The sequence below is a fragment of the Tachysurus vachellii genome, chromosome 14, assembly GCF_030014155.1.
Source record: "Tachysurus vachellii isolate PV-2020 chromosome 14, HZAU_Pvac_v1, whole genome shotgun sequence".
NCBI classification, from domain to species: Eukaryota; Metazoa; Chordata; class Actinopteri; order Siluriformes; family Bagridae; genus Tachysurus; species Tachysurus vachellii.
This window is the reverse complement of record NC_083473.1, coordinates 653,124-674,262: the sequence shown is the minus strand read 5'-3', so window position 1 is coordinate 674,262 and position 21,139 is coordinate 653,124. Positions and strand designations below refer to the sequence as shown.

At 41.8% G+C, this 21,139-nt stretch overlaps 3 long non-coding RNA genes and 2 gene segments (V, D, J or C); 3 read left to right on the top strand and 2 right to left on the bottom strand.

The window, feature by feature from the left end:
- The first annotated feature begins 4,237 nt into the window (after nt 1-4,237).
- Nucleotides 4,238-5,133, top strand: LOC132857293 (uncharacterized). The gene is made up of 3 exons (XR_009649530.1): nt 4,238-4,357; nt 4,600-4,734; nt 5,010-5,133. It is a non-coding gene; the product is annotated as an uncharacterized LOC132857293 (long non-coding RNA).
- Nucleotides 5,134-7,331: 2,198 nt separating this feature from the next.
- LOC132857284 (uncharacterized) lies at nt 7,332-8,776 on the bottom strand. Its single transcript, XR_009649521.1, has 2 exons — nt 8,641-8,776; nt 7,332-7,807 (listed from the first exon to the last, which is right to left on the bottom strand). It is a non-coding gene; the product is annotated as an uncharacterized LOC132857284 (long non-coding RNA).
- A 12-nt stretch (nt 8,777-8,788) lies between these two features.
- Nucleotides 8,789-9,407, top strand: LOC132857266 (immunoglobulin kappa variable 3-11-like). The segment is given in 2 exon segments: nt 8,789-8,923; nt 9,029-9,407. Coding segments are annotated over 2 exon segments (387 nt in total).
- Nucleotides 9,408-16,999: 7,592 nt separating this feature from the next.
- LOC132857283 (uncharacterized) lies at nt 17,000-18,703 on the bottom strand. The gene is made up of 2 exons (XR_009649520.1): nt 18,309-18,703; nt 17,000-17,475 (listed from the first exon to the last, which is right to left on the bottom strand). It is a non-coding gene; the product is annotated as an uncharacterized LOC132857283 (long non-coding RNA).
- On the top strand, nt 18,456-19,534 carry LOC132857265 (immunoglobulin kappa variable 3-15-like). The segment is given in 2 exon segments: nt 18,456-18,591; nt 18,697-19,534. Coding segments are annotated over 2 exon segments (387 nt in total).
- Nucleotides 19,535-21,139: the final 1,605 nt, after the last annotated feature.

Below are 21,139 nucleotides of genomic sequence, written 5' to 3'. Positions count from 1 at the left end.
AATCATTTCATCTCGTTGACCAGGAACGACTAGAGTTGGGACACTAACTGGAAATCCGTACACCTCCATCTCAAGCTGGTGGATATTCTTGGGCTGAATACTGACACCACCGCAACCAATGAGAACAACATCTGGATGCATTTCGCTGGGTGTGAGTGTGACTCCCGCGCTCTCCAGTTTGCGTTCAGCCTCCTCGTTTATGGTGCAGGCCATTGACCCGCTATCAAGTAGTGCATGTAGAGTGACCGGCGACCCGGCCATGACAACGTCGGTGTAAAACAAACTGTCAGCTCTTCCTAGCTTCATCACATTTTGATATAGAATGTCTGTATCAGGGATTGCTTTGCAACTTTCTTCATATAACAGAAGATCATCTTCGCTGCTGAGGGTTTCACTTCTCCAGCTCACATCGTCCCCCCCCCGATGCAAGCAAGCTAGTTTCCCTGAGAGTGTGATGCAACATTCGGCTGGGAAGGAGAATTCACAACATTCGGACATTCTCTTCGCTGATGTCCTATTTTCATGCAGATAAGGCACCGTTTTTCTCGCATGCAGTGTGAACGAGTGGAGTGGGTAGCGTCTCCGCAAACACGACAAGTCAGATTACGGGCTCCATGTGTGTGGAAATGCCCCGTGGGGTTGGGTGTTGCCTGACTGGTTCGTTCTAGTACTCTCTCTAACATGCTAAGGACACGCTCTAATGCATCAGAATTGGTTGGAGTTAAAGCAGATGTCTTAGAGTGGTTAACTGGAACGCACGCAGCAACATTGATAGCAGAGGCCTCACTTTCTGTGACTGCAACGTTTGAAACTGTGGTAGCTGTTGATACTTGTAAGGTACGGGGTCTAACTGAACTGGACAGCCTGCGAGACTGACTTTCTTTTTGATGTTCATCAATAGCTTCTTGTATCTCCTCCACGGACCACTTGCTCATTGGTTTACACTTGAACACACTAGACAGCTCAGGGTCAGGGCAGTTTCGTATGAACATCATGGCTACCTCTACGCTCATGTTCTCCATGCTACCCCCGCTACGTCCTAAGTGGCTATTAGCCCGTTCAGCTGCAGAGTTCAGTCTTACCCAATAATCTACAGGGCTTTCTTTAGGTTTAGGCTGCGTTGTGTAGAAATCGGCCAAAGGCAGAAGAGACACTGGGTGATCGCTAAAGTAGCGCCTCAACATATCATAAATCTTTTCGACATTAGTGTTACCAGAAGAGGCCGTGCTCCTTAGACCCACTTTAATTATACTTTTAGCTCGGCCCAAAAGATGACTCATGACGGTGTCAGCTTTTTCCGCTTCAGGGCAACGGCTTTTCTGTAGATACAGTTCCATAACATCTATCCACTCCTGGACTGTGTATTTGTCACTCTCATCTCCCTTGAACAGAGGTGGTTCTTTAATATCAGACCTCACTATGACGTTTACTTTGGAGGAATCAGACGGGAAATCAGTCTTTGTGATCTCTGGGGGGCTGACAGGTGACAGGTTTGTTATATTTTGACTAGCTAACAGATGGCTGGCTATTGACTCGCCAATTTGACTGCTCAGTCTGCCTATTAATTCTTGTAACTGTTGTGTAGCGACAGGAGAGTCGCCAGTAGGAGTGGAACATGCTGGGTGTACTGACTCAGGCCGTGGACTTATTTCGGGCATTGGTAAGGTACCTGGGAATAACAGCTTTGGTATTGCACCTGTATTCTCTCTTGGGTTACCCAGACCCCTCCTTCTCCCTATTAACGGGGTGTACACTACAGAATTATCTTCACCTCTACCAGCCATCTTGTACAATGGTGTGAACGAAAACAACCAAAATAAGTAACCAAATCTTATGAGGTGTAAATATATAGATTACAGATGACCAGAATATTCAACAAAATTGTGTTATGGAAAACCCACAGTCCTTTAAAGGGTGCTCGAATGTATGTCAATGTCCAATGTTTGTGAATGTCCAAAAAGTGCACGCGTAACGAACGTGGCAGTCTGTGATTTCAGCAAACTTCACAACGGTTTGGTAAGTATGTGTGTACGCGAACGTCCGAATAGCATCACTTGAATATCTGTTGTGAAGACACTCTGATCACATAGTACAGCACCTTGATGTCACAGCACACTGCTTGACCCCGGCGATCGGCTGCGGCTGACCAAGTGATCCGGGTCACGGCACCAGTTTTATGTAGCAGACTCCAAATGACACCTCTCGGACACCAGAAACACACCGACACACCAGATGCAGATTTAGCTTGGAAACACACTCTCTCATCCCGCTTCCTTGTGGACTTTCTGACCAACAGACTCCAGCATGTCACATCTGCTCGGATGACCACATCCGCTGCATGGATCTAATTCCATAAACATGTTTGCTGATGACAGAGGACCTGTCCTGTACCATCAACAGCTCCAGCCTGGTCAAGAAACCTCACCAGTGCTTGTTCTCTTTGAGGACACTGAAGAAACATCACCTGTCTTCAGCCATCCTGGTGAACATTTATCTCTGTGCTAGTGAGAGCATCATGACCAGCTGTGTCACAGTCTGGTATGAGAACTGCACAGCCCCAGACCACAAAGTACAGGTGGTGAAAACTGCCCAACACATCAGTGGACTTTACTTCCAGCCATTAATGTCTAAAAGAAAACACTGTAGAAAAGCTCACATCTTTCTGCAGCAGAAATGACTTCATTATTTATTACCAATGGAAAAATTGAGGTAGAAATTTTAGATTACTAATTTAGAATCAAACAATTTGATAGATAATGCTGTAGATAACAATATGAATATAATAATTTTACTGTTTGTAACACACACACTCTTCCATCCAGTTTGATGTTTGACACACACACACAATTTGACACACACACACACACACAGAGACACACACACAGAGACACACAGAGACACACAGAGACACACACACACACACAAAGACATACACTCACACACACACACACACACACACATACAGAGACACACACACACACACACAGACACACACACACACAGACAGACACACACACACACACACACACACACACACACACAGAGACACACACACACATACAGAGACACACACACACACAGACATACACACACACACACACACATGCACACACACACACACACACACAAACACACACAGCGATACACACAGACACACAAACACACACACAGCGATACACACACACAGACACACAAACACACACACAGAGAGAGAGACAAACACACACACACACACACACACACACACACACACACACACACAGAGACATACACACGCACACACACACACACACACACACACACAGAGAGGCAGGCTGAGAGGACAGACAGTACTGTAGGTAAGAAAATTTCTTGTAGATTTATAGTTTAGACCAAAAAGGTTTTCACCCACACCAGAGTTTACACAGAGTCGAGTTTGTACTGAATTAAATGCAAAAAAAAAACATTGATTGAGCGACAGGTCTGTGGGAGGAAAATGCTCAGAATGGTTCAAGCTGCCAGGAAGGATATAACAACTCAAAAAGTATGTTGAGCAGAAAAGCAAGCATCTCAAAATGTACCAAACATTCAACCCTTGAGCTGGATGGGCTACAGCAGAAGACCACACTGGGTTCTTTTTTACTTGAGCCTGTGTCCATTATAGCCTCAGGTTCTTGTTCTTGGTGGAACCTGATGTGGTCTTCTGCTACTGTAGCTCATCAATCATTTTGAGATGCTTTTCTGCTCTGCACAGTTGTAAAGACAAGTCTGATTATTCTCATCTGATCTCATCAAGGTGTTTCAGTCTGCAGATCCTCCACTTACAGGACATCAGTGTCAAAATCAAATGATTGTTTTCAAAAGGTTCATGTTTTTTACACATTCTGATGGCTGAACATTTCCCAACACTGCTAGTCTGTATCTGCATGAGGGAAAGCCTTGTACTGCTGTGACATACATAACACTACATCAGAACTATGTTAACCATAAGAACTATGTATGTGTGTGTGTGTGTGAGTGTGTGTGTGTGTGTGTGTGTGTGCGTGTGTGTGTGTGTGTGCGTGTTTAGATATGTATGCATTTGTTTTACATTTACTATGATACCTGATTGTATACATTCCTGTTTAAAACTAAACTAATTCTAGATTAAGAGACAAAGAGGAAAGTGAAATGAAGCTTGTAATGAGGTCATTTCCTCCTATAGTGTAGAATAAAGAGAATAAAAAGGTCACAGCTCTTTTGTTCCTTTCAGTTCACAGGTATGATGAGGTGCGTCTTGTTTCTGGCTCTGATGGTCTCTGAGGTTTGTGGTGATATGAATCTACATGACTACTGGATGTCCTGGAAAAAAGAATTCAATAAAAATTACAGCAGTGTGGTGAGAAATACAAATCAGTTTAATTAACAATTTATTTATATAAAAATTACACAAGTGTTTCACTAAAGATAGCTTTTAACACGTAGCCCCTGTTTCAACTGCTATTTTATGCTATTTTATGTTCATTGTGTTCTTATATTTTTATTGTATATTGTTGTTTTACTTGAAAGCACCTTGTGCTCCTTTTGGCTGTTGTAAGGTGCTCTATAAATAAAATTTGATTGTTTGATTGATTTGATTAGAGAATTTGACTCCTAACCCTAAGGTTGTGGGTTCGATTCTCGGGCCGGCCACGACTGAGGTGCCCTTGAGCAAGGCACCGAACCCCCCAAATGCTCCCTGGATGCTGCAGGATAAATGGCTGCCCACTGCTCCGGGTGTGTGTTCATGGTGTGTGTGTGTTCATGGTGTGTGTGTGTTCATGGTGTGTGTGTGTTCACTGCTGTGTGTGTGCACTTTGGATGGGTTAAATGCAGAGAAGGAATTCTGATTATGGGTCACCGTACTTATCTGTATGTGACGTCACTTCACTAGAGGAACCAAGTCAAATCCTCTTTTATGAAAAAAATAAAAGTTCCAATGAAGTATGTTTTTTATGTTGATTATTTTCTTTTGTTTTAATGTAAGACTATTTTGTGTGTTTGTGTGTCAGAGAGAGGAAACATACAGGAGAACAATCTGGGAGCAGAATGTTTTGGAAGTGATGAAGCACAATGAAGAAGCTGCAGCAGGACAACATACCTTTACCACTGGGATCAATCACCTTTCAGACATGGTGTGGTCCAGTTCTTGTGTTTCTGTGATGCCCATGGGGTTTTATACAGGGCTAAAACCTCCTTCCTTTTCCCCTGTGTGTGTGTGTGTGTGTGTGTGTGTGTGTGTGTGTGTGTGTAGACCGCAGACGAAGCCAATGCTAAACTGAATGGTCTGAGGGTGGATAATCTTTCTTCTGAAGATGATAATGATAATTTCACCTTTCTGAGTGATTTCTCTCTCCCTCCCAGTGTGAACTGGACTGAGGATGGATTTGTCACCCCTGTACAGGACCAGGTATATATGTACAGGGTGTTAGGAGCTTTTAATAAATATTATATGTGCTTTTCTTTGGTAAACAATTAAATATAAACAAAACAATTATTTGATTTCACGTTCATCTTTGCTGTGTGTGTGTGTGTGTGTGTGTGTGTGTGTGTGTGTGCATGTGTGTGTGTGTATGTCTGTGTGTGTGTGTGTCTCTGTATGTGTGTGTGTCTGTGTGTACTGTATGTGTGTGTGTGTGTCTGTGTGTGTGTGTGTGTGTGTGTGTGTTAGGTATTTACAATTACTGTTCTGAAGCTCAACCACTGAATCACACAGTTCTTGTTGTTGGATATGGAAAAGAAGACGGGCAACAATACTGGCTGGTCAAAAACAGGTTAAACACACACACACACACACACACACGCATACACACACACACAAACATATATATACACACACATACACACATACACACACACAAACATATATACACACACAGACACATACACACACATACACACACATACATACACACACACACAAACATACACACACATATACACACAAACATATACACAAACACACAAACATATATATACACAAACAAACATACACACGCACACACACAAACATATACACACACACATACTCACACAAACATATATACACACACACAAAGTTTTTTTTTATATAGTAAGAAAATGATGGATTATAACCCCACTGGATAAAATGCCCCTTTCTCTCTTTTCCAGTTGGGGTGTTAACTGGGGAGAAGGAGGATATATGAGACTCCAGAGAAACAACAATCAGTGTGGAATCGGCAGCTACAGTGTCGTCCCCATTGTATAACCTCAGGAGATTTTTCCTTTCCTTGCTGTAATGAACTAATTTTATTCATTAATCTCTAATAAAATGTTAGTCTTCTGTACGTACGTATGCATGTACGCAACATCTGGTAGTTGTGATGAAAAAACATTTCTGTTTTTAGAATGAACAAAATCCAGAGCTGCTTATATTGTATACCATGTGGTCCATTCACCAGATTAATGTGAAATAAATGTTTGTTTTTAACATTACTGCATCCTGATTCATTTCTCTGGACCCTTTGGAGTTGTCTGATTTATCCTGAGCTCAGTTCTCCTTCTTCAGTGACTGGTTTCCTCTGTGACTTGTTTGTCTCTTGTAGGCATCTAGTGACCTCACTGTTGTCTCATGTGTAAAGCTATATAAAACTTCCAATGCTTAGACATTAAATAATACACTTTTTGGTGCAAACATTTATTTAATTTGTGATTTAAGACCTGGGGTCTCATTTATAAAACTGTGTGTAGGATCCCTACTAAAAGTTTACGTACATCCAAAAGCCAAAAATGGAGTACGCCAAAAAATATTCCGATTTATAAAACCGTGCGTACGCACACCTGTAACAATGTTCCTGCAGATGTGTGTACGTGAACCAGCCTCATATCCCGCCCTGTACACGCCCATTTGTACACGCCCAGGTTTTTAGGATTTGCTAATTTCTGTTGAAGCTTTATGAGATTCAGTGTTTGTCTATTAAATTAATTAAAGCAATAATTGATTAGTTATTAAAATCTTATGATTTGCAATTGTTAGAAATCATCAGTTTAATGTAACTGTAACTGTCAGTTACCTCAACCATAAATCCTGCTCTAAAGAAAGACATGAAACCAGCTTCCTGTTCCACACCCAGATAAACACACAGAGTCAGTTTTAAGCAGGAAATCAGAGAGCAGTGTAGAGGAAGTGAGATTTACATGAAGACGGCTGAGTGATCCTCTTTCTCCCAGAATAGAGCAGCACTTTCACCAGATGTTCAACTTTCTTCATCCAAACTCACTGAAGCACAACACACAGCCCTGAATCTACAGCTAAACACACTCTCTCCTCACACTGATAATGACTATTAACTCCAAGAAAAGAACACACAATGTCCAAAATGAAGCTTTATTTCAGCAAAGCAAAACTACAGGAAGAGCAACAGGACAGTGAAGAGAGTAAAGACAGAAATGTCAGCATTGTGTAGAACTGAAACTCTATTGTAGATGGATGTGTAAGCAGCTCAGTGTTCAGTTCTATCTTGGAGCTGTTAGCCTTAACACTGGCTCTTTCTGAACGTGACCGGATGATCCACGCCCTCGTGGGAGACCGTACAGACAAACTCCTCCCCCTTTTCCCAGAGTGCTTTGCTGAGGGTCAGGGTACTGCTGCGTGTGTAACCGTCCTTCTTCTGTTCTTCTGCACTGGTCAAGACCCCGTCCTTCACCGCCGAGCCGTCCACCGTCCAGCTCACCGACGCCCCCTGTGGAGAGTAGGCAGACAGCAGGCAGAGCAGCGAGGCCGATTCCTCAGACTGGTGCAGAGAGGAGGGAGGGAGCAGAGACACGGAGGGCTTCACCGTGGGACCTTCTGTAGACCACAAACACACAATAAACACACCTTTACACACGCTTACACAACATTTACTCATTACTGCTTTTTCACATCACTGCACTTCAGTAGAACTACTCAGCAGGAGAACATTTCCTAGTTCCTCATTCTATTGTGGAGACACTCGGACTTTGATGGCCTTTATTCTGGGAGTGTGTTCCAGTCCTCCTGAGTCCTTCTGTTATTGTACATGTAGTGCTACAGAAAAATAAATCCACTGCTGATGGAAATATACTGATATTCCACACAGTCAGGGCTGGAAAACATCACACCTTCCCTTTGAGTTTCCAGAGAAGAAGATTTACTCCATTACACAAATCACATATCTGGCAAAGAGGCTGAGAAATCAGTTCAGTGATGGAAATAACCACATCACACCACATCCACCTTTCTACACACTGTTTATCTTTGTTTCCAGATTCAAAATCAGTCCATCAGTAACATGACAGAAGGCTAACAGACACAGGATGAAGTTTTCTACCATGTCCTTCACAGCACACAATATGAACTTCAGAAGCTGTGAATGTGAAAGTGCTGTTTACTGATGAACACACTGTCTACTTATTCAGCTAACAGCTAACTCCTGATTTTTAATTTCCTCTATCTTATTTTTATTTTACTGAAACTGTCTCATCATCAAAACATACTCCACATTCCTTATCTCCAAATTATAAAGACATACAAATGAATAAATGAATAAACAAACAGAAATTCTTTATGATGTCCACATTTTTCTATTTGTCTAAACTTTAATATTTTGATAAACAATAAAAATAAATGAATAGAATGTTGAATAAAGAAGAGAGACTTACTGATGATGAGTTTGGTTCCTCCACCAAAAGTCCACCACAGTGATACATTCTAATGAAGCCGTCGTACAAAAACCTCTGTTACACTCCAGTGACCACACACACACACACACACACACACACACAGTTGTGGTGTTTGCATATGTGTTCTGTGTCACTGCTACACACACTTTAAGAGCTGTAGTGCTGATCAGAGTGTGTTCAGTCCTTTCAGAGCCACTGACACGCAGCACAATGATGATGGTACTGAGTCTCCTGCTGGGGACACTGGGACTCCTCGCTCACCGTGAGACATTCTCTTTACTTTTATTATTCATACACATCATCACATCACTCTCACACTCATTACTACATCTGTTTCATTATTTTAACTCTGCATCCTTTTCTTTAGAGTCTTTTGGGGAAATCGTCCTGACTCAGTCTCCAGGATCTCAGTCTGTTTCTCCAGGAGAATCTGTTACTCTCACCTGTAGAACCAGTGCATATGTTGGCAGTGACCTCCAATGGTACCTGCAGAAACCTGGAGAAGCTCCTAAACTCCTGATCTATGATGATGTTAATCGTTACACTGGGGTTCCAGATCGTTTCAGTGGTAGTGGATCTAACACAGAATTTTACCTAAAAATCTCTGGAGTTCAGGCTGAAGATGCAGGAGATTATTACTGTCAGCAGGATGAGAGCTGGCCGTACACACAGTGTTACAGCGTCGTACAAAAACCTCCCTGAGCTGTAGAGGAAGTGCTCTGACTCAGAAACACACACTGATCAGAGAACAGCTGCACAGCTGCTAAAGCTGATTTTTTTCTTTTTACCAGATTTTACCAAACAATTGTCTCCATATAACAAATGTTCTGTTCACATGTAATCATTTTTTATCCTAATCTCTGGTAAGCATCAATCGTTAGAGTTATATAGAGAACTTCAATTACATGTCTCTCAATAAGAAAACCTTGTGGACCACAAAGTTGTGTGAGTTCATGACTGATATGTTCCTGTCCATTGCATGTTGAGTGGAAGTTTTATATTGTAATCACATTTGGGCTCGAATCGTTGATGCACGTTATGGTTTCAATATAAAACTTCCACTCAACCTGCAATGGACAGGAACATATCAGTCATGAACTCACACAACTTTGTGGTCCACAAACACATTCACTGGATACTGAGACACAAGGAGCTTTGTTCAGACAGACGCTGATGTAGTTTCATAGCCTTGTTGGGCAACTTATCCTTCAATTCTTCATGGTCCTGTTCTCCTCACAGTGTTTTCTCTGTTTAGTGGAACTCAGTTATTACTTTGGGCCAATACACAAAATGTATCTCCACAAGTTTGTAAAACAGTAAATTTATGAAGTTTAGCACCACTCTGCCATCCTTTTTTTCACACTCTCACTTTTTTCAAAGTGCCAAAAGCTTCCACTGTCTTCTCACTGCCCCTCGACCCATCACCCACCAACATAACATAACAGAACAGAACACATACCTATTTAAAATAGGTTCATATATTTTAAACATACAAAGATTTAAAAATCATTTAAAAATAATAACCAGGCATATTTTCTCAGTTCCCTACACACACTATATACAAAGATGTACAACATAATACCTGTGGGTTCCAGTAAGAAGCTTATCATATATTCACCTTCTCTCAGCACACAGCTCCTTTTCCATGTGACATTCAGATGGAAATTTTGTTTTTGATCTTTTCTTATTGTTTTACTTTTAGTTTTGTCTCCTCCCATAGACCTGCCATGTGTCATGACACATATCTCATGTGTTAGTACTACTGTGTTTCTAGTATGGTTTCTGACCTGAAAGTAGGTCTTGCTTCTTGCTGGACAGGACCACCCTCTGACCTCAGACATGTGTGACCTTAAAGGGTGACTGTCATGTGAGGTTGGGGCTGTGGGACGGACGGGTGATCAGGGAGACTGACTTTGATGCTCCTTAAGAACGTGCACATGTCCTTTTGGGGCCAAAGTAGACTTTAATATATTCTGACTTTCTGACTGGAAGACCTCATGCAGTACGGGTCAGCAGCAACACATCCAGCACAAGGATGCGTGCTGAGCCCCCTTCTCTTCACTTTGCTGACCCACGACTGCATACCATCACACAACTCCAACCTCTTTATTATGTTTGCGGATGACACGACTGTGGTGGGTCTCATCAGCAACGAAGATGAGACAAACTACAGGAGCGAGGTGAGATGCCTGTCCGGGTGGTGCAGTGACAGCAATCTCTCTCTGAACGTGGAGAAGATGAAGGAGATAGGTGTTGACTTCAGGAGAGTGCACACTCAGCATGCTCCTCTGACCATCAACGGTGCGACTGTGGAGAGAGTGAGCAGCACCAAGTTCTTGGGTGTGCACATCACAGAGGACCTCTCCTGGACTGAAAACGCAGCAGCAATGGCCAAGATATCACAGCATCATTTCTACTTCCTCCCAAACTGAGAAGAGCCAGAGCCACGCCCCCATCATGCGCACTTTCTACAGAGGCACCATCGAGAGCATACTATCGAGCTGCATCACTGTGTGGTATGGTGCTTGCAACGCATCCTGCCGGAAGACGCTACAGCGCATAGTGAGAGCAGCTGAGAAGATTATTGGTGTCTCTCTCCCCTCCCTCCAGGACATTTACGAGACCTGTCCCACCCGCAAAGCCCTCTGCATTGCAGGTGATCCCACCCACCCTTCTCACAGCTTCTTCAGTCTGCTGCCATCAGGGGGGAGACTGCGGAGTCTCTGGGCCAGGACCAACAGATTGAAGGACAGCTTCATTCATCAGGCTGTCAGGAAGCTGAACTCGCTTCCGAACTTACACCCCCTTCCCTTTTCTGCCCCAGGCACCATAGATCTATGAACCCACCCCACCCCTCCAGATCCCACATCCACAGGTTCTTCCACTCCCCCTCCCACTAACATACGATGACATGCACCAGTCACTTTGTGTAGCATTGGTCTGCTCATTTGCACTTTATCTGCCATATGCCTTGCGCTGCTTTATTTAATTTCCATTGTTATTATCTGTATGCACCTTGGGACTGAGAGTAACGCAATTTCAATTCTCTGTATGTACTGTACATGTGGAAGATTGATAATAAAGCAAAACTTGAACTTGAATATACCTTGGCAAACACTGTACACTTGGGCCTGGGATGACTGTGTGATACCATTCATTTATGACCTCATCTATGACTGTGATATCATTTGATTTGACCTGGACATTCTTTATGATCTGTTCTGATAAACATGCGCCGAACCTGACACTCCATAACGAGCTCTTCATACTATCAGTAAATGTGTTAACCATCACGTCTGTTTCTGTTGTTTCTGAACAAAATTTGCCTATAAATAACACTGAATACTCCCTGTAGGTCTCAGTAAACTTTACAGTGTTTTACTATTCGTTCTCTGTTTTTTTTGGCACTTTCTTCTCTGATATCAGCTCAGAGGTAGCAGCAGACTCAGACTTCTGCTCAGAGTGAACTAGAAAAATTCTATCATGGCTGTAGCATGAAGCAAGCTCAACAAATCTGGGGTTTTATTATAATATTCAGATTCACTAAAACATTCTCACACTGGATTAACTGGCATCACTATTCACACCTTCTTTATCTAGTCCTGTGTGCACATTAAAAAGGACAGATCTCACACCAGCTTAAATACATAAACTTAAAAAATAAAACAAATAATAACAACAAAAACAATATGTTCACTGTTCCAAAGGCAAATGGAAGTAATCACTAAGTTTGTAGATGTTTTTAGTTCATATATCACCTTCTTCATTCTTCTGTATAAATTAATAGAGTGCTTTGATTGTACAGACTAGAGTGAATTTCAAACAAAAGATGACGACTTGGACAAACTACAGTATCTGATTCTGTTACATCTTACATGATTTTCTGTGAAGACATATGCATCCCAAACACAGCGCTCACACAAAATTCTACAATAACAAACTGGATTACTGCTAGTATGAAGTATGGTGTTATAACGCTTCAAATACAGCACCATAATACATATTTCCAAAAACACCTACATGTCAGTACTGAATAACTACAGACCAGTTGCCTTTAGCTTTCTTGTCATGACGTACTATGGGATTCTGGTGCTAACATAACTGAAGTGCATCACAGGTTCGCTGCTGGATCCATACAGATTGGAGGTGGACCGGCTTGTGGTTCTGGGATTCCTTTTAGGGTTGCACAGGGTTGTACTGTGTCTAACACTGATTCCTTCAAGTTCCTTAGACCATTTCAAAGACTTGAAGTGTGAGAACACCAATATAACACAAAAAGCCCATCAGAGATTGTACTTTCACCCTTTTGAGCTAGTACAGCCATGAGTCTTCTTGAGAATGATGCAACAAGTTATTTTCACCTGGATTCGGGGATCCTCTGCCATTCTTCCTTGCAGATCCTTTCCAGTTCCGTCAGGTTGGATGGTGAACGTTGGTGGACAGCTATTTTCAGGTCTCTCCAGAGATGCTCAATTGGGTTTAGGTCAGGGCTCTGGCTTGGCCAGTCAAGAATGGTCACAGAGTTGTTCTGAAGCCACTCCTTTGTTATTTTAGCTTTGTGCTTAGGGTCATTGTCTTGTTGGAAGGTGAACCTTCGGCCCAGTCTGAGGTCCTGAGCACTCTGGAAGTGGTTTTCTTCAGGATATCTCTGTACTTGGCCGCATTCATCTTTCCTTCAATTGCAACCAGTCGTCTTGTCCCTGCAGCTGAAAAATACCCCCATAGCATGATGCTGCCACCACCATGTTTCACTGTTGGGATTGTATTGGGCAGGTGATGAGCAGTGCCTGGTTTATTCGTTTACATTTACAGCATGTGACAGACGCCCTTATCCAGAGCGACGTACATAAGTGCTTAAATCTCTATCATTGGATACATCAGTGCTGGTTCACTAGGTTACACACACACGCTTAGAATTAACGCCAAAAAGTTCAATCTTGGTCTCATCAGACCAGAAGATCTTATTTCTCATAGTCTGGGAGCTCTTCATGTGTTTTTTGGCAAACTCTATGAGGGCTTTTATATGTCATGCACTGAGGAGAGGCTTCTGTCGGGCCACTCTGCCATAGAGCCCCAACTGGTGGAGGGCTGCAGTGATAGTTGACTTTCTGGAACTTTCTCCCATCTCCCTACTGCATCTCTGGAGCTCAGCCACAGTAATCTTTGGGTTCTTCTTTACCTCCCTCAACAAGGCTCTTCTAACATGATCGCTCAGTTTGGCTGGACGGCCAGGTCTAGGAAGAGTTCTGGTCGTCCCGAACTTCTTCCATTTAAGGATTGAGGCCACTGTGCTCTTAGGAACCTTGAGTGCTGCAGAACTTCTTTTGTAACCTTGGCCAGATCCGTGCTTTGCCACAAGTCTGTCTCTGAGCTCCTTGGGCAGTTCCTTCGACCTCATGATTCTCATTTGCTCTGACATGCACTGTGAGCTGTGAGGTCTTATATAGACAGGTGTATGCCTTTCCTAATCAAGTCCAATCAGTTTAATTAAACACAGCTGGACTCCAATGAAGGCGTAGAACCATCTCATGGAGGATCAGAAGAAATGGACAGCATGTGAGTTAAATATGAGTGTCACAGCAAAGGGTCTGAATACTTATGACCATGTGATATTTCAGTTTTTCTTTTTTAATAAATTTGCAAAATTTTTTACGTCTGTTTTTTCTGTCAAGATGGGGTGCTGAGTACATTAATGAGAAATAAAATGAACTTTTTTGATTTTAGCAAATGGCTGCAATGAAACAAAGAGTGAAAAATTAAAGGGGTCTGAATACCTTCCGTACCCATTGTACTTCAATCAAAAGGGCTATTTGGTAGTACCACAAGTACTAAAGGCTCCAGCAGGGGGCAGAGCTTTTTCTTACAGAGCCCCACAGTTATGGAACAGACTTATAATTAGTGTTCAGGTCTTGTTTAAAACCATTTTTAGTGTCCAATCAACACTTCATGGCTTCAACAGGAAGGAATTTTTTAAATCTCTAATGAATTTAGCAATGATGCTCATTTACAAGCTGCTCTAAAGCTCCTGGTTAAATAATTCCACTTGACTTATATACAGATGTAGAAATGATGTAATTTATAATCACACTCTCTGGTGTCATGCAGATCCACTCAAGGTTTCATCCTCATACCTTCTCAGAGTTGTTCCTCGCCACCATTGCCTTAGACTTGCTCATTAGGTATAAATATAGATTTACATTTTGAAAAAATAAACTTTGCAGTTTTTGTTCTGATTTTTTACATTCTTTTAAAGCGACTATGTTCATTGTTAAAAGTGATATACAGATAAAATTGAATGATACTTGAATTTCTTATGTATCATAGAGACTAGTATGAACAATATCTGTACTAAGATCAAATAACACCAGCAAGGAGACACAACTCTGATCAGAGACCAGTAACAGGTCATTTACCACTTTAACCAGCGCCGTCTCTGTGCTATGATGAGGCCTATATAAAGGGGAGGTTTGGCCTAAAGTTGGACAGGTTCAGGGGTGGAAGGGAGGATTTTTAATGAATGCTGAAGGATGAAAAATGCTGCATTTAACTGAAAATGAAAATGAAACCTATTATAAATTTAAAATTTATCATCTAAAGCAGAGGTCACCAACACGGTGCCCGCGGGCACCAGGTCGCCCCCAAGGACCACATAAGTCGCCTGCAGGCCTGTTCTAAAAATAGCACAACTCGATAGTGAGCTGCGTCTAAAATTAAATTTTTATTCTGTTGCTATTTTTTTTAAATTACACTTGCATTTATATAGATTTAAAAATGACAATATCTTAAAAATATGTTCATTATGCAATATAACTTTAGATAAGTTTAGGTGACCTCTGACCTACTCTAGTTCAAAGGTCAGTATTGTGTGCATGACAAAACCATTAGTGGAGCGGGAGCGGAGCGGAGATGGACGCTGAAGGCAGTTTCTTACCCAAGAAACATGGCAGAGAAAAGAAAGAAAACATCACTTTAACAACGAATGGGAAGAGGAGTTCTTTTTTACAACTGTGAAAGAAACCGGCACAATGTGGAAAGACACTTCACTACGTGTCATAAAAGCTACGATGCTAACTACCCACCGGGAAGCACACTACAGGCAGAAAAAGCCTGTGAGCTAAAGGCAGCTTTGGGTAAGCAACAGTCTTTTTTCACGAGACCGGCGAAAAAGTCACAAAAAGCAACCAAAGCCTCATTTAGAGCTACACATTGGTGCCTTGTTGACACAGAGAAGTACAGTGGTGTATGCTCAGCGTTTTCTGACATGAACTTCATCAAGAACAAAGACAGAACACGCCTCACTGATGCACATCTGAAAGACTCACTCACAGTTGCAGTATCAGGTTACACACCATATTACAATACACTGGTGAACAGCATGCAATGTCAGACTTCCCACTAACTAAGAAACAGATACCAGATGTTGTCAGTGGCAACATGGCAGTGCTGGCATCAACTGGCCATGGCAAAGTTGAATTAAAATTTTGAAGAATTGTGTTCAATTTAAGTGTGTTTGATGACATGTAGCAGTTAAAATCTTGTTAAAAATGCCACAGATTTGGTCATTAATTCAAAATGTGACAAGATTTCTTTAAAAATATGTAAGTTGTTTTTTCTTTAACATTACATAATTGATACATTGTGCAACATAATGAAAATGGGACATTTTTCCTATGAAATCTAAGTGATCATCTGAAAATAGAACAATTAATGAGATTATTAAAGTGCTGAATATTGATATATTTCCCACCTTGTTGTCATAGTTGATAATTATTGTGAGAAATCATTAACGTGATCAGTGTCTTCACATAGATGAGTTCATCATTAATCATTAATCATTATTGATAATGTATAACTAAAGGCAAACTGAGCAAATGTGTAATTTCAGGAGAACCTATCAAACTGGTAGCCCTTCGTATGACTCAGTACCCATGAAGTAGCTCTCAGTTTCAAAAAGGTTGGTGACCCCTGATCTAAAGGATGATAAAGGTCAGAATTCCTAGAAACTATTAATATAAAATAAGTGTGTAATGTCAGTTACCTCAACCATAAATCCTGCTCTAAAGAAAGACATGAAACCAGCTTCCTGTTCCACACCCAGATAAACACACAGAGTCAGTTTTAAGCAGGAAATCAGAGAGCAGTGTAGAGGAAGTGAGATTTACATGAAGACGGCTGAGTGATCCTCTTTCTCCCAGAATAGAGCAGCACTTTCACCAGATGTTCAACTTTCTTCATCCAAACTCACTGAAGCACAACACACAGCCCTGAATCTACAGCTAAACACACTCTCTCCTCACACTGATAATGACTATTAACTCCAAGAAAAGAACACACAATGTCCAAAATGAAGCTTTATTTCAGCAGAGCAAAACTACAGGAAGAGCAACAGGACAGTGAAGAGAGTAAAGACAGAAATGTCAGCATTGTGTAGAACTGAAACTCTATTGTAGATGGATGTGTAAGCAGCTCAGTGTTCAGTTCTATCTTGGAGCTGTTAGCCTTAACACTGGCTCTTTCTGAACGTGACCGGATGATCCACGCCCTCGTGGGAGACCGTACAGACAAACTCCTCCCCCTTTTCCCAGAGTGCTTTGCTGAGGGTCAGGGTACTGCTGCGTGTGTAACCGTCCTTCTTCTGTTCTTCTGCACTGGTCAAGACCCCGTCCTTCACCGCCGAGCCGTCCACCGTCCAGCTCACCGACGCCCCCTGTGGAGAGTAGGCAGACAGCAGGCAGAGCAGCGAGGCCGATTCCTCAGACTGGTGCAGAGAGGAGGGAGGGAGCAGAGACACGGAGGGCTTCACCGTGGGACCTTCTGTAGACCACAAACACACAATAAACACACCTTTACACACGCTTACACAACATTTACTCATTACTGCTTCTTCACATCACTGCACTTCAGTAGAACTACTCAGCAGGAGAACATTTCCTAGTTCCTCGTTCTATTGTGGAGACACTCGGACTTTGATGGCCTTTATTCTGGGAGTGTGTTCCAGTCCTCCTGAGTCCTTCTGTTATTGTACATGTAGTGCTACAGAAAAATAAATCCACTGCTGATGGAAATACACTGATATTCCACACAGTCAGGGCTGGAAAACATCACACCTTCCCTTTGAGTTTCCAGAGAAGAAGATTTACTCCATTACACAAATCACATATCTGGCAAAGAGGCTGAGAAATCAGTTCAGTGATGGAAATAACCACATCACACCACATCCACCTTTCTACACACTGTTTATCTTTGTTTCCAGATTCAACATCAGTCCATCAGTAACATGACAGAAGGCTAACAGACACAGGATGAAGTTTTCTACCATGTCCTTCACAGCACACAATATGAACTTCAGAAGCTGTGAATGTGAAAGTGCTGTTTACTGATGAACACACTGTCTACTTATTCAGCTAACAGCTAACTCCTGATTTTTAATTTCCTCTATCTTATTTTTATTTTACTGAAACTGTCTCATCATCAAAACATACTCCACATTCATTATCTCCAAATTATAAAGACATACAAATGAATAAATGAATAAACAAACAGAAATTCTTTATGATGTCCACATTTTTCTATTTGTCTAAACTTTAATATTTTGATAAACAATAAAAATAAATGAATGGAATGTTGAATAAAGAAGAGAGACTTACTGATGATGAGTTTGGTTCCTCCACCAAAAGTCAACCACAGTGATACATTCTAATGAAGCCGTCGTACAAAAACCTCTGTTACACTCCAGTGACCACACACACACACACACACACACACACACAGTTGTGGTGTTTGCATATGTGTTCTGTGTCACTGATACACACACTTTAAGAGCTGTAGTGCTGATCAGAGTGTGTTCAGTCCTTTCAGAGCCACTGACACGCAGCACAATGATGATGGTACTGAGTCTCCTGCTGGGGACACTGGGACTCCTCGCTCACCGTGAGACATTCTCTTTACTTTTATTATTCATACACATCATCACATCACTCTCACACTCATTACTACATCTGTTTCATTATTTTAACTCTGAATCCTTTTCTTTAGAGTCTTTTGGGGAAATCGTCCTGACTCAGTCTCCAGGATCTCAGTCTGTTTCTCCAGGAGAATCTGTTACTCTCACCTGTAGAACCAGTCAGAGTGTTAGCACTAACCTCGCCTGGTACCTGCAGAAACCTGGAGAAGCTCCTAAACTCCTGATCTATTATGCATCTACTCGTCAGTCTGGGATTCCAGATCGTTTCAGTGGCAGTGGATCTGGAACACAGTTTAGTCTAAAAATCTCTGGAGTTCAGGCTGAAGATGCAGGAGATTATTATTGTCAGCAGAGTAACAGCTATCCATACACACAGTGTTACAGCATCATACAAAAACCTCCCTGAGCTGTAGAGGAAGTGCTCTGACTCAGAAACACACACTGATCTGAGAACAGCTGCACAGCTGCTAAAGCTGCACTCCACTGAACATCATCAAACATCTTCATGTTTCAAAAATAATCCTTCTTAAAAAGCAGAAATCTCTTCATCAGCTGTTCGTGTTGTGATGAGAAATCAGCTGATGTGTGTAATGATATCTGATGATTTCCACCTTCTGCTAAGAGGAGCAGTGTCTACTACACACTACTGTAACACACAATGTAGTGCAGGATCTTTCAATAAGAGTCAACATTTATTTCTATATGATTCTAGATTTAAAGATTCATTTTCTCATCATCTGTAAAGTTTCAACACAAACCAGTCTCCTGTTCTACCCCAACCTGATGAAATGTAGACTGATGTTCAGTCATGTGGCCACTAGATGGTGCTGTAATGGAACTGTATACATGCTGATCTGTTACTGTGATGAAGAGAAGATGGACTGAGGATTAAACAATCTTTAAGATGAACTAATTTACATTTTTTCTGTATTCCCAAAATACTTGACCAGTCTGATCTCCTCCTCTGATCTCTCCCATCAACAAGATGTTTCAGACTGCAGACCCTCTGATTACAGGATGGTTTTGTTTTTCACACCATTCTGTAAAAACTCTAGAGATGGTTGTGTGTGAAAATCCCAGGAGATCAGCAGTTTCTGTAAAACCCAAACCAGCCCATCTGATACCAACAACCATTTACTGTTAAAGTCACAGAGATCAGACTTTTACTCCATTCTGGTGTTCACTGTGAACTTTAACTGAAGCTCTTCACCTAAATCTACATGATTATATACACTGTGCTGCTGCCACATGATTGGCTGATTGGATAACTGGATGAATGTGCAGGTGAACACAGGTGAAGGGTCCTGATAAAGTGGTGTATATCATTTAGTCCATACCTGGAAAATGTCCCCCAACCAACCCAGATAAATAAAAGCAGTTAAAGCAGTGAAACTGAGAGAGAGAGAGAGAGAGAGAGAGAGAGAGAGAGAGAGAGAGAGATCAGTGAAGTGAGAGAGAGATTTACATGAAGACAGCTGAGTGATCCTCTTTATCTCAGAATAGAACAGAACTTTCACCAGATGTTCAAGTTTTTTCTGCTTATTAAGAGTCCAGACTGGAAACATCAACGTCTTCAATAATCAGTACAGTGATACACTCATGGTACAAAAACCTCTGTTACACTACAGTGACCACACACACACACACACACACACACACACGCGTTTCCATAGCGAGAAGTTCCATTTTGCAGTATCAGCTTCAGTGCTCTGTGAGTGTTTATAACCCTGTGACTTTAACACTTCATGACTGAGAGCTGCTGCTCAGCGACTTCACACACAGAAACCATGAGTTTGATCAGCGTCTTCATCTGCACACTGCTCCTCTGTGCTCAAGGTAAGATTTCACTCAGTCAAATTTATTCAACATAACATCTAATAATTATCTTACCTATATTTCTTTATCCTTTTCCTTTTTCAGGATCCCAAAGTCAGGCCATTGTGACTCATGCCCCTTTTCCACCGGAAAGAACCGGGTGCTGGTTCAGAGCTAGCGCTGGTTCTGGTTCAAAGTTGGTTCCACTGGCGAACCTTCTAAGAACCGGTTTGCCTTTCCACCGGCTAGAGAGCATCACAGCGCCGAGTGTGACGTCACTGTATACGTGTCACGTGTCCCAGCAACTTTAGGGCAGCAGTGGCAAATACAAACAGAACATCAACAATGGCTGATGTTGTTTTACTGTTAATGCTCATGGCTTTGTGAACCTACATTAACACCCAAACGGGGCGAATAAAACATGTACGTGCAGCTCCATGTAATCTGTATAAACGGAGGTTGTAATGGATAAAGTACATAACATTATTTTATCATTAACACAGAAAAAAGTTAGCCTTAGCATGTAGCTACCTACTATCATGTGTGCTGATAATGTATCATATCGCGGTAAAGTAAAAGTGTATTAAACATTAGTATACTTAAGGTACGTTATCAAATGCGCTAACAGTAACCCCGCCCACAGCCCCGGACACAAGCGGTTCTTAAGTCTAGACCAGCAACGTTATGGTGCTACTTAAG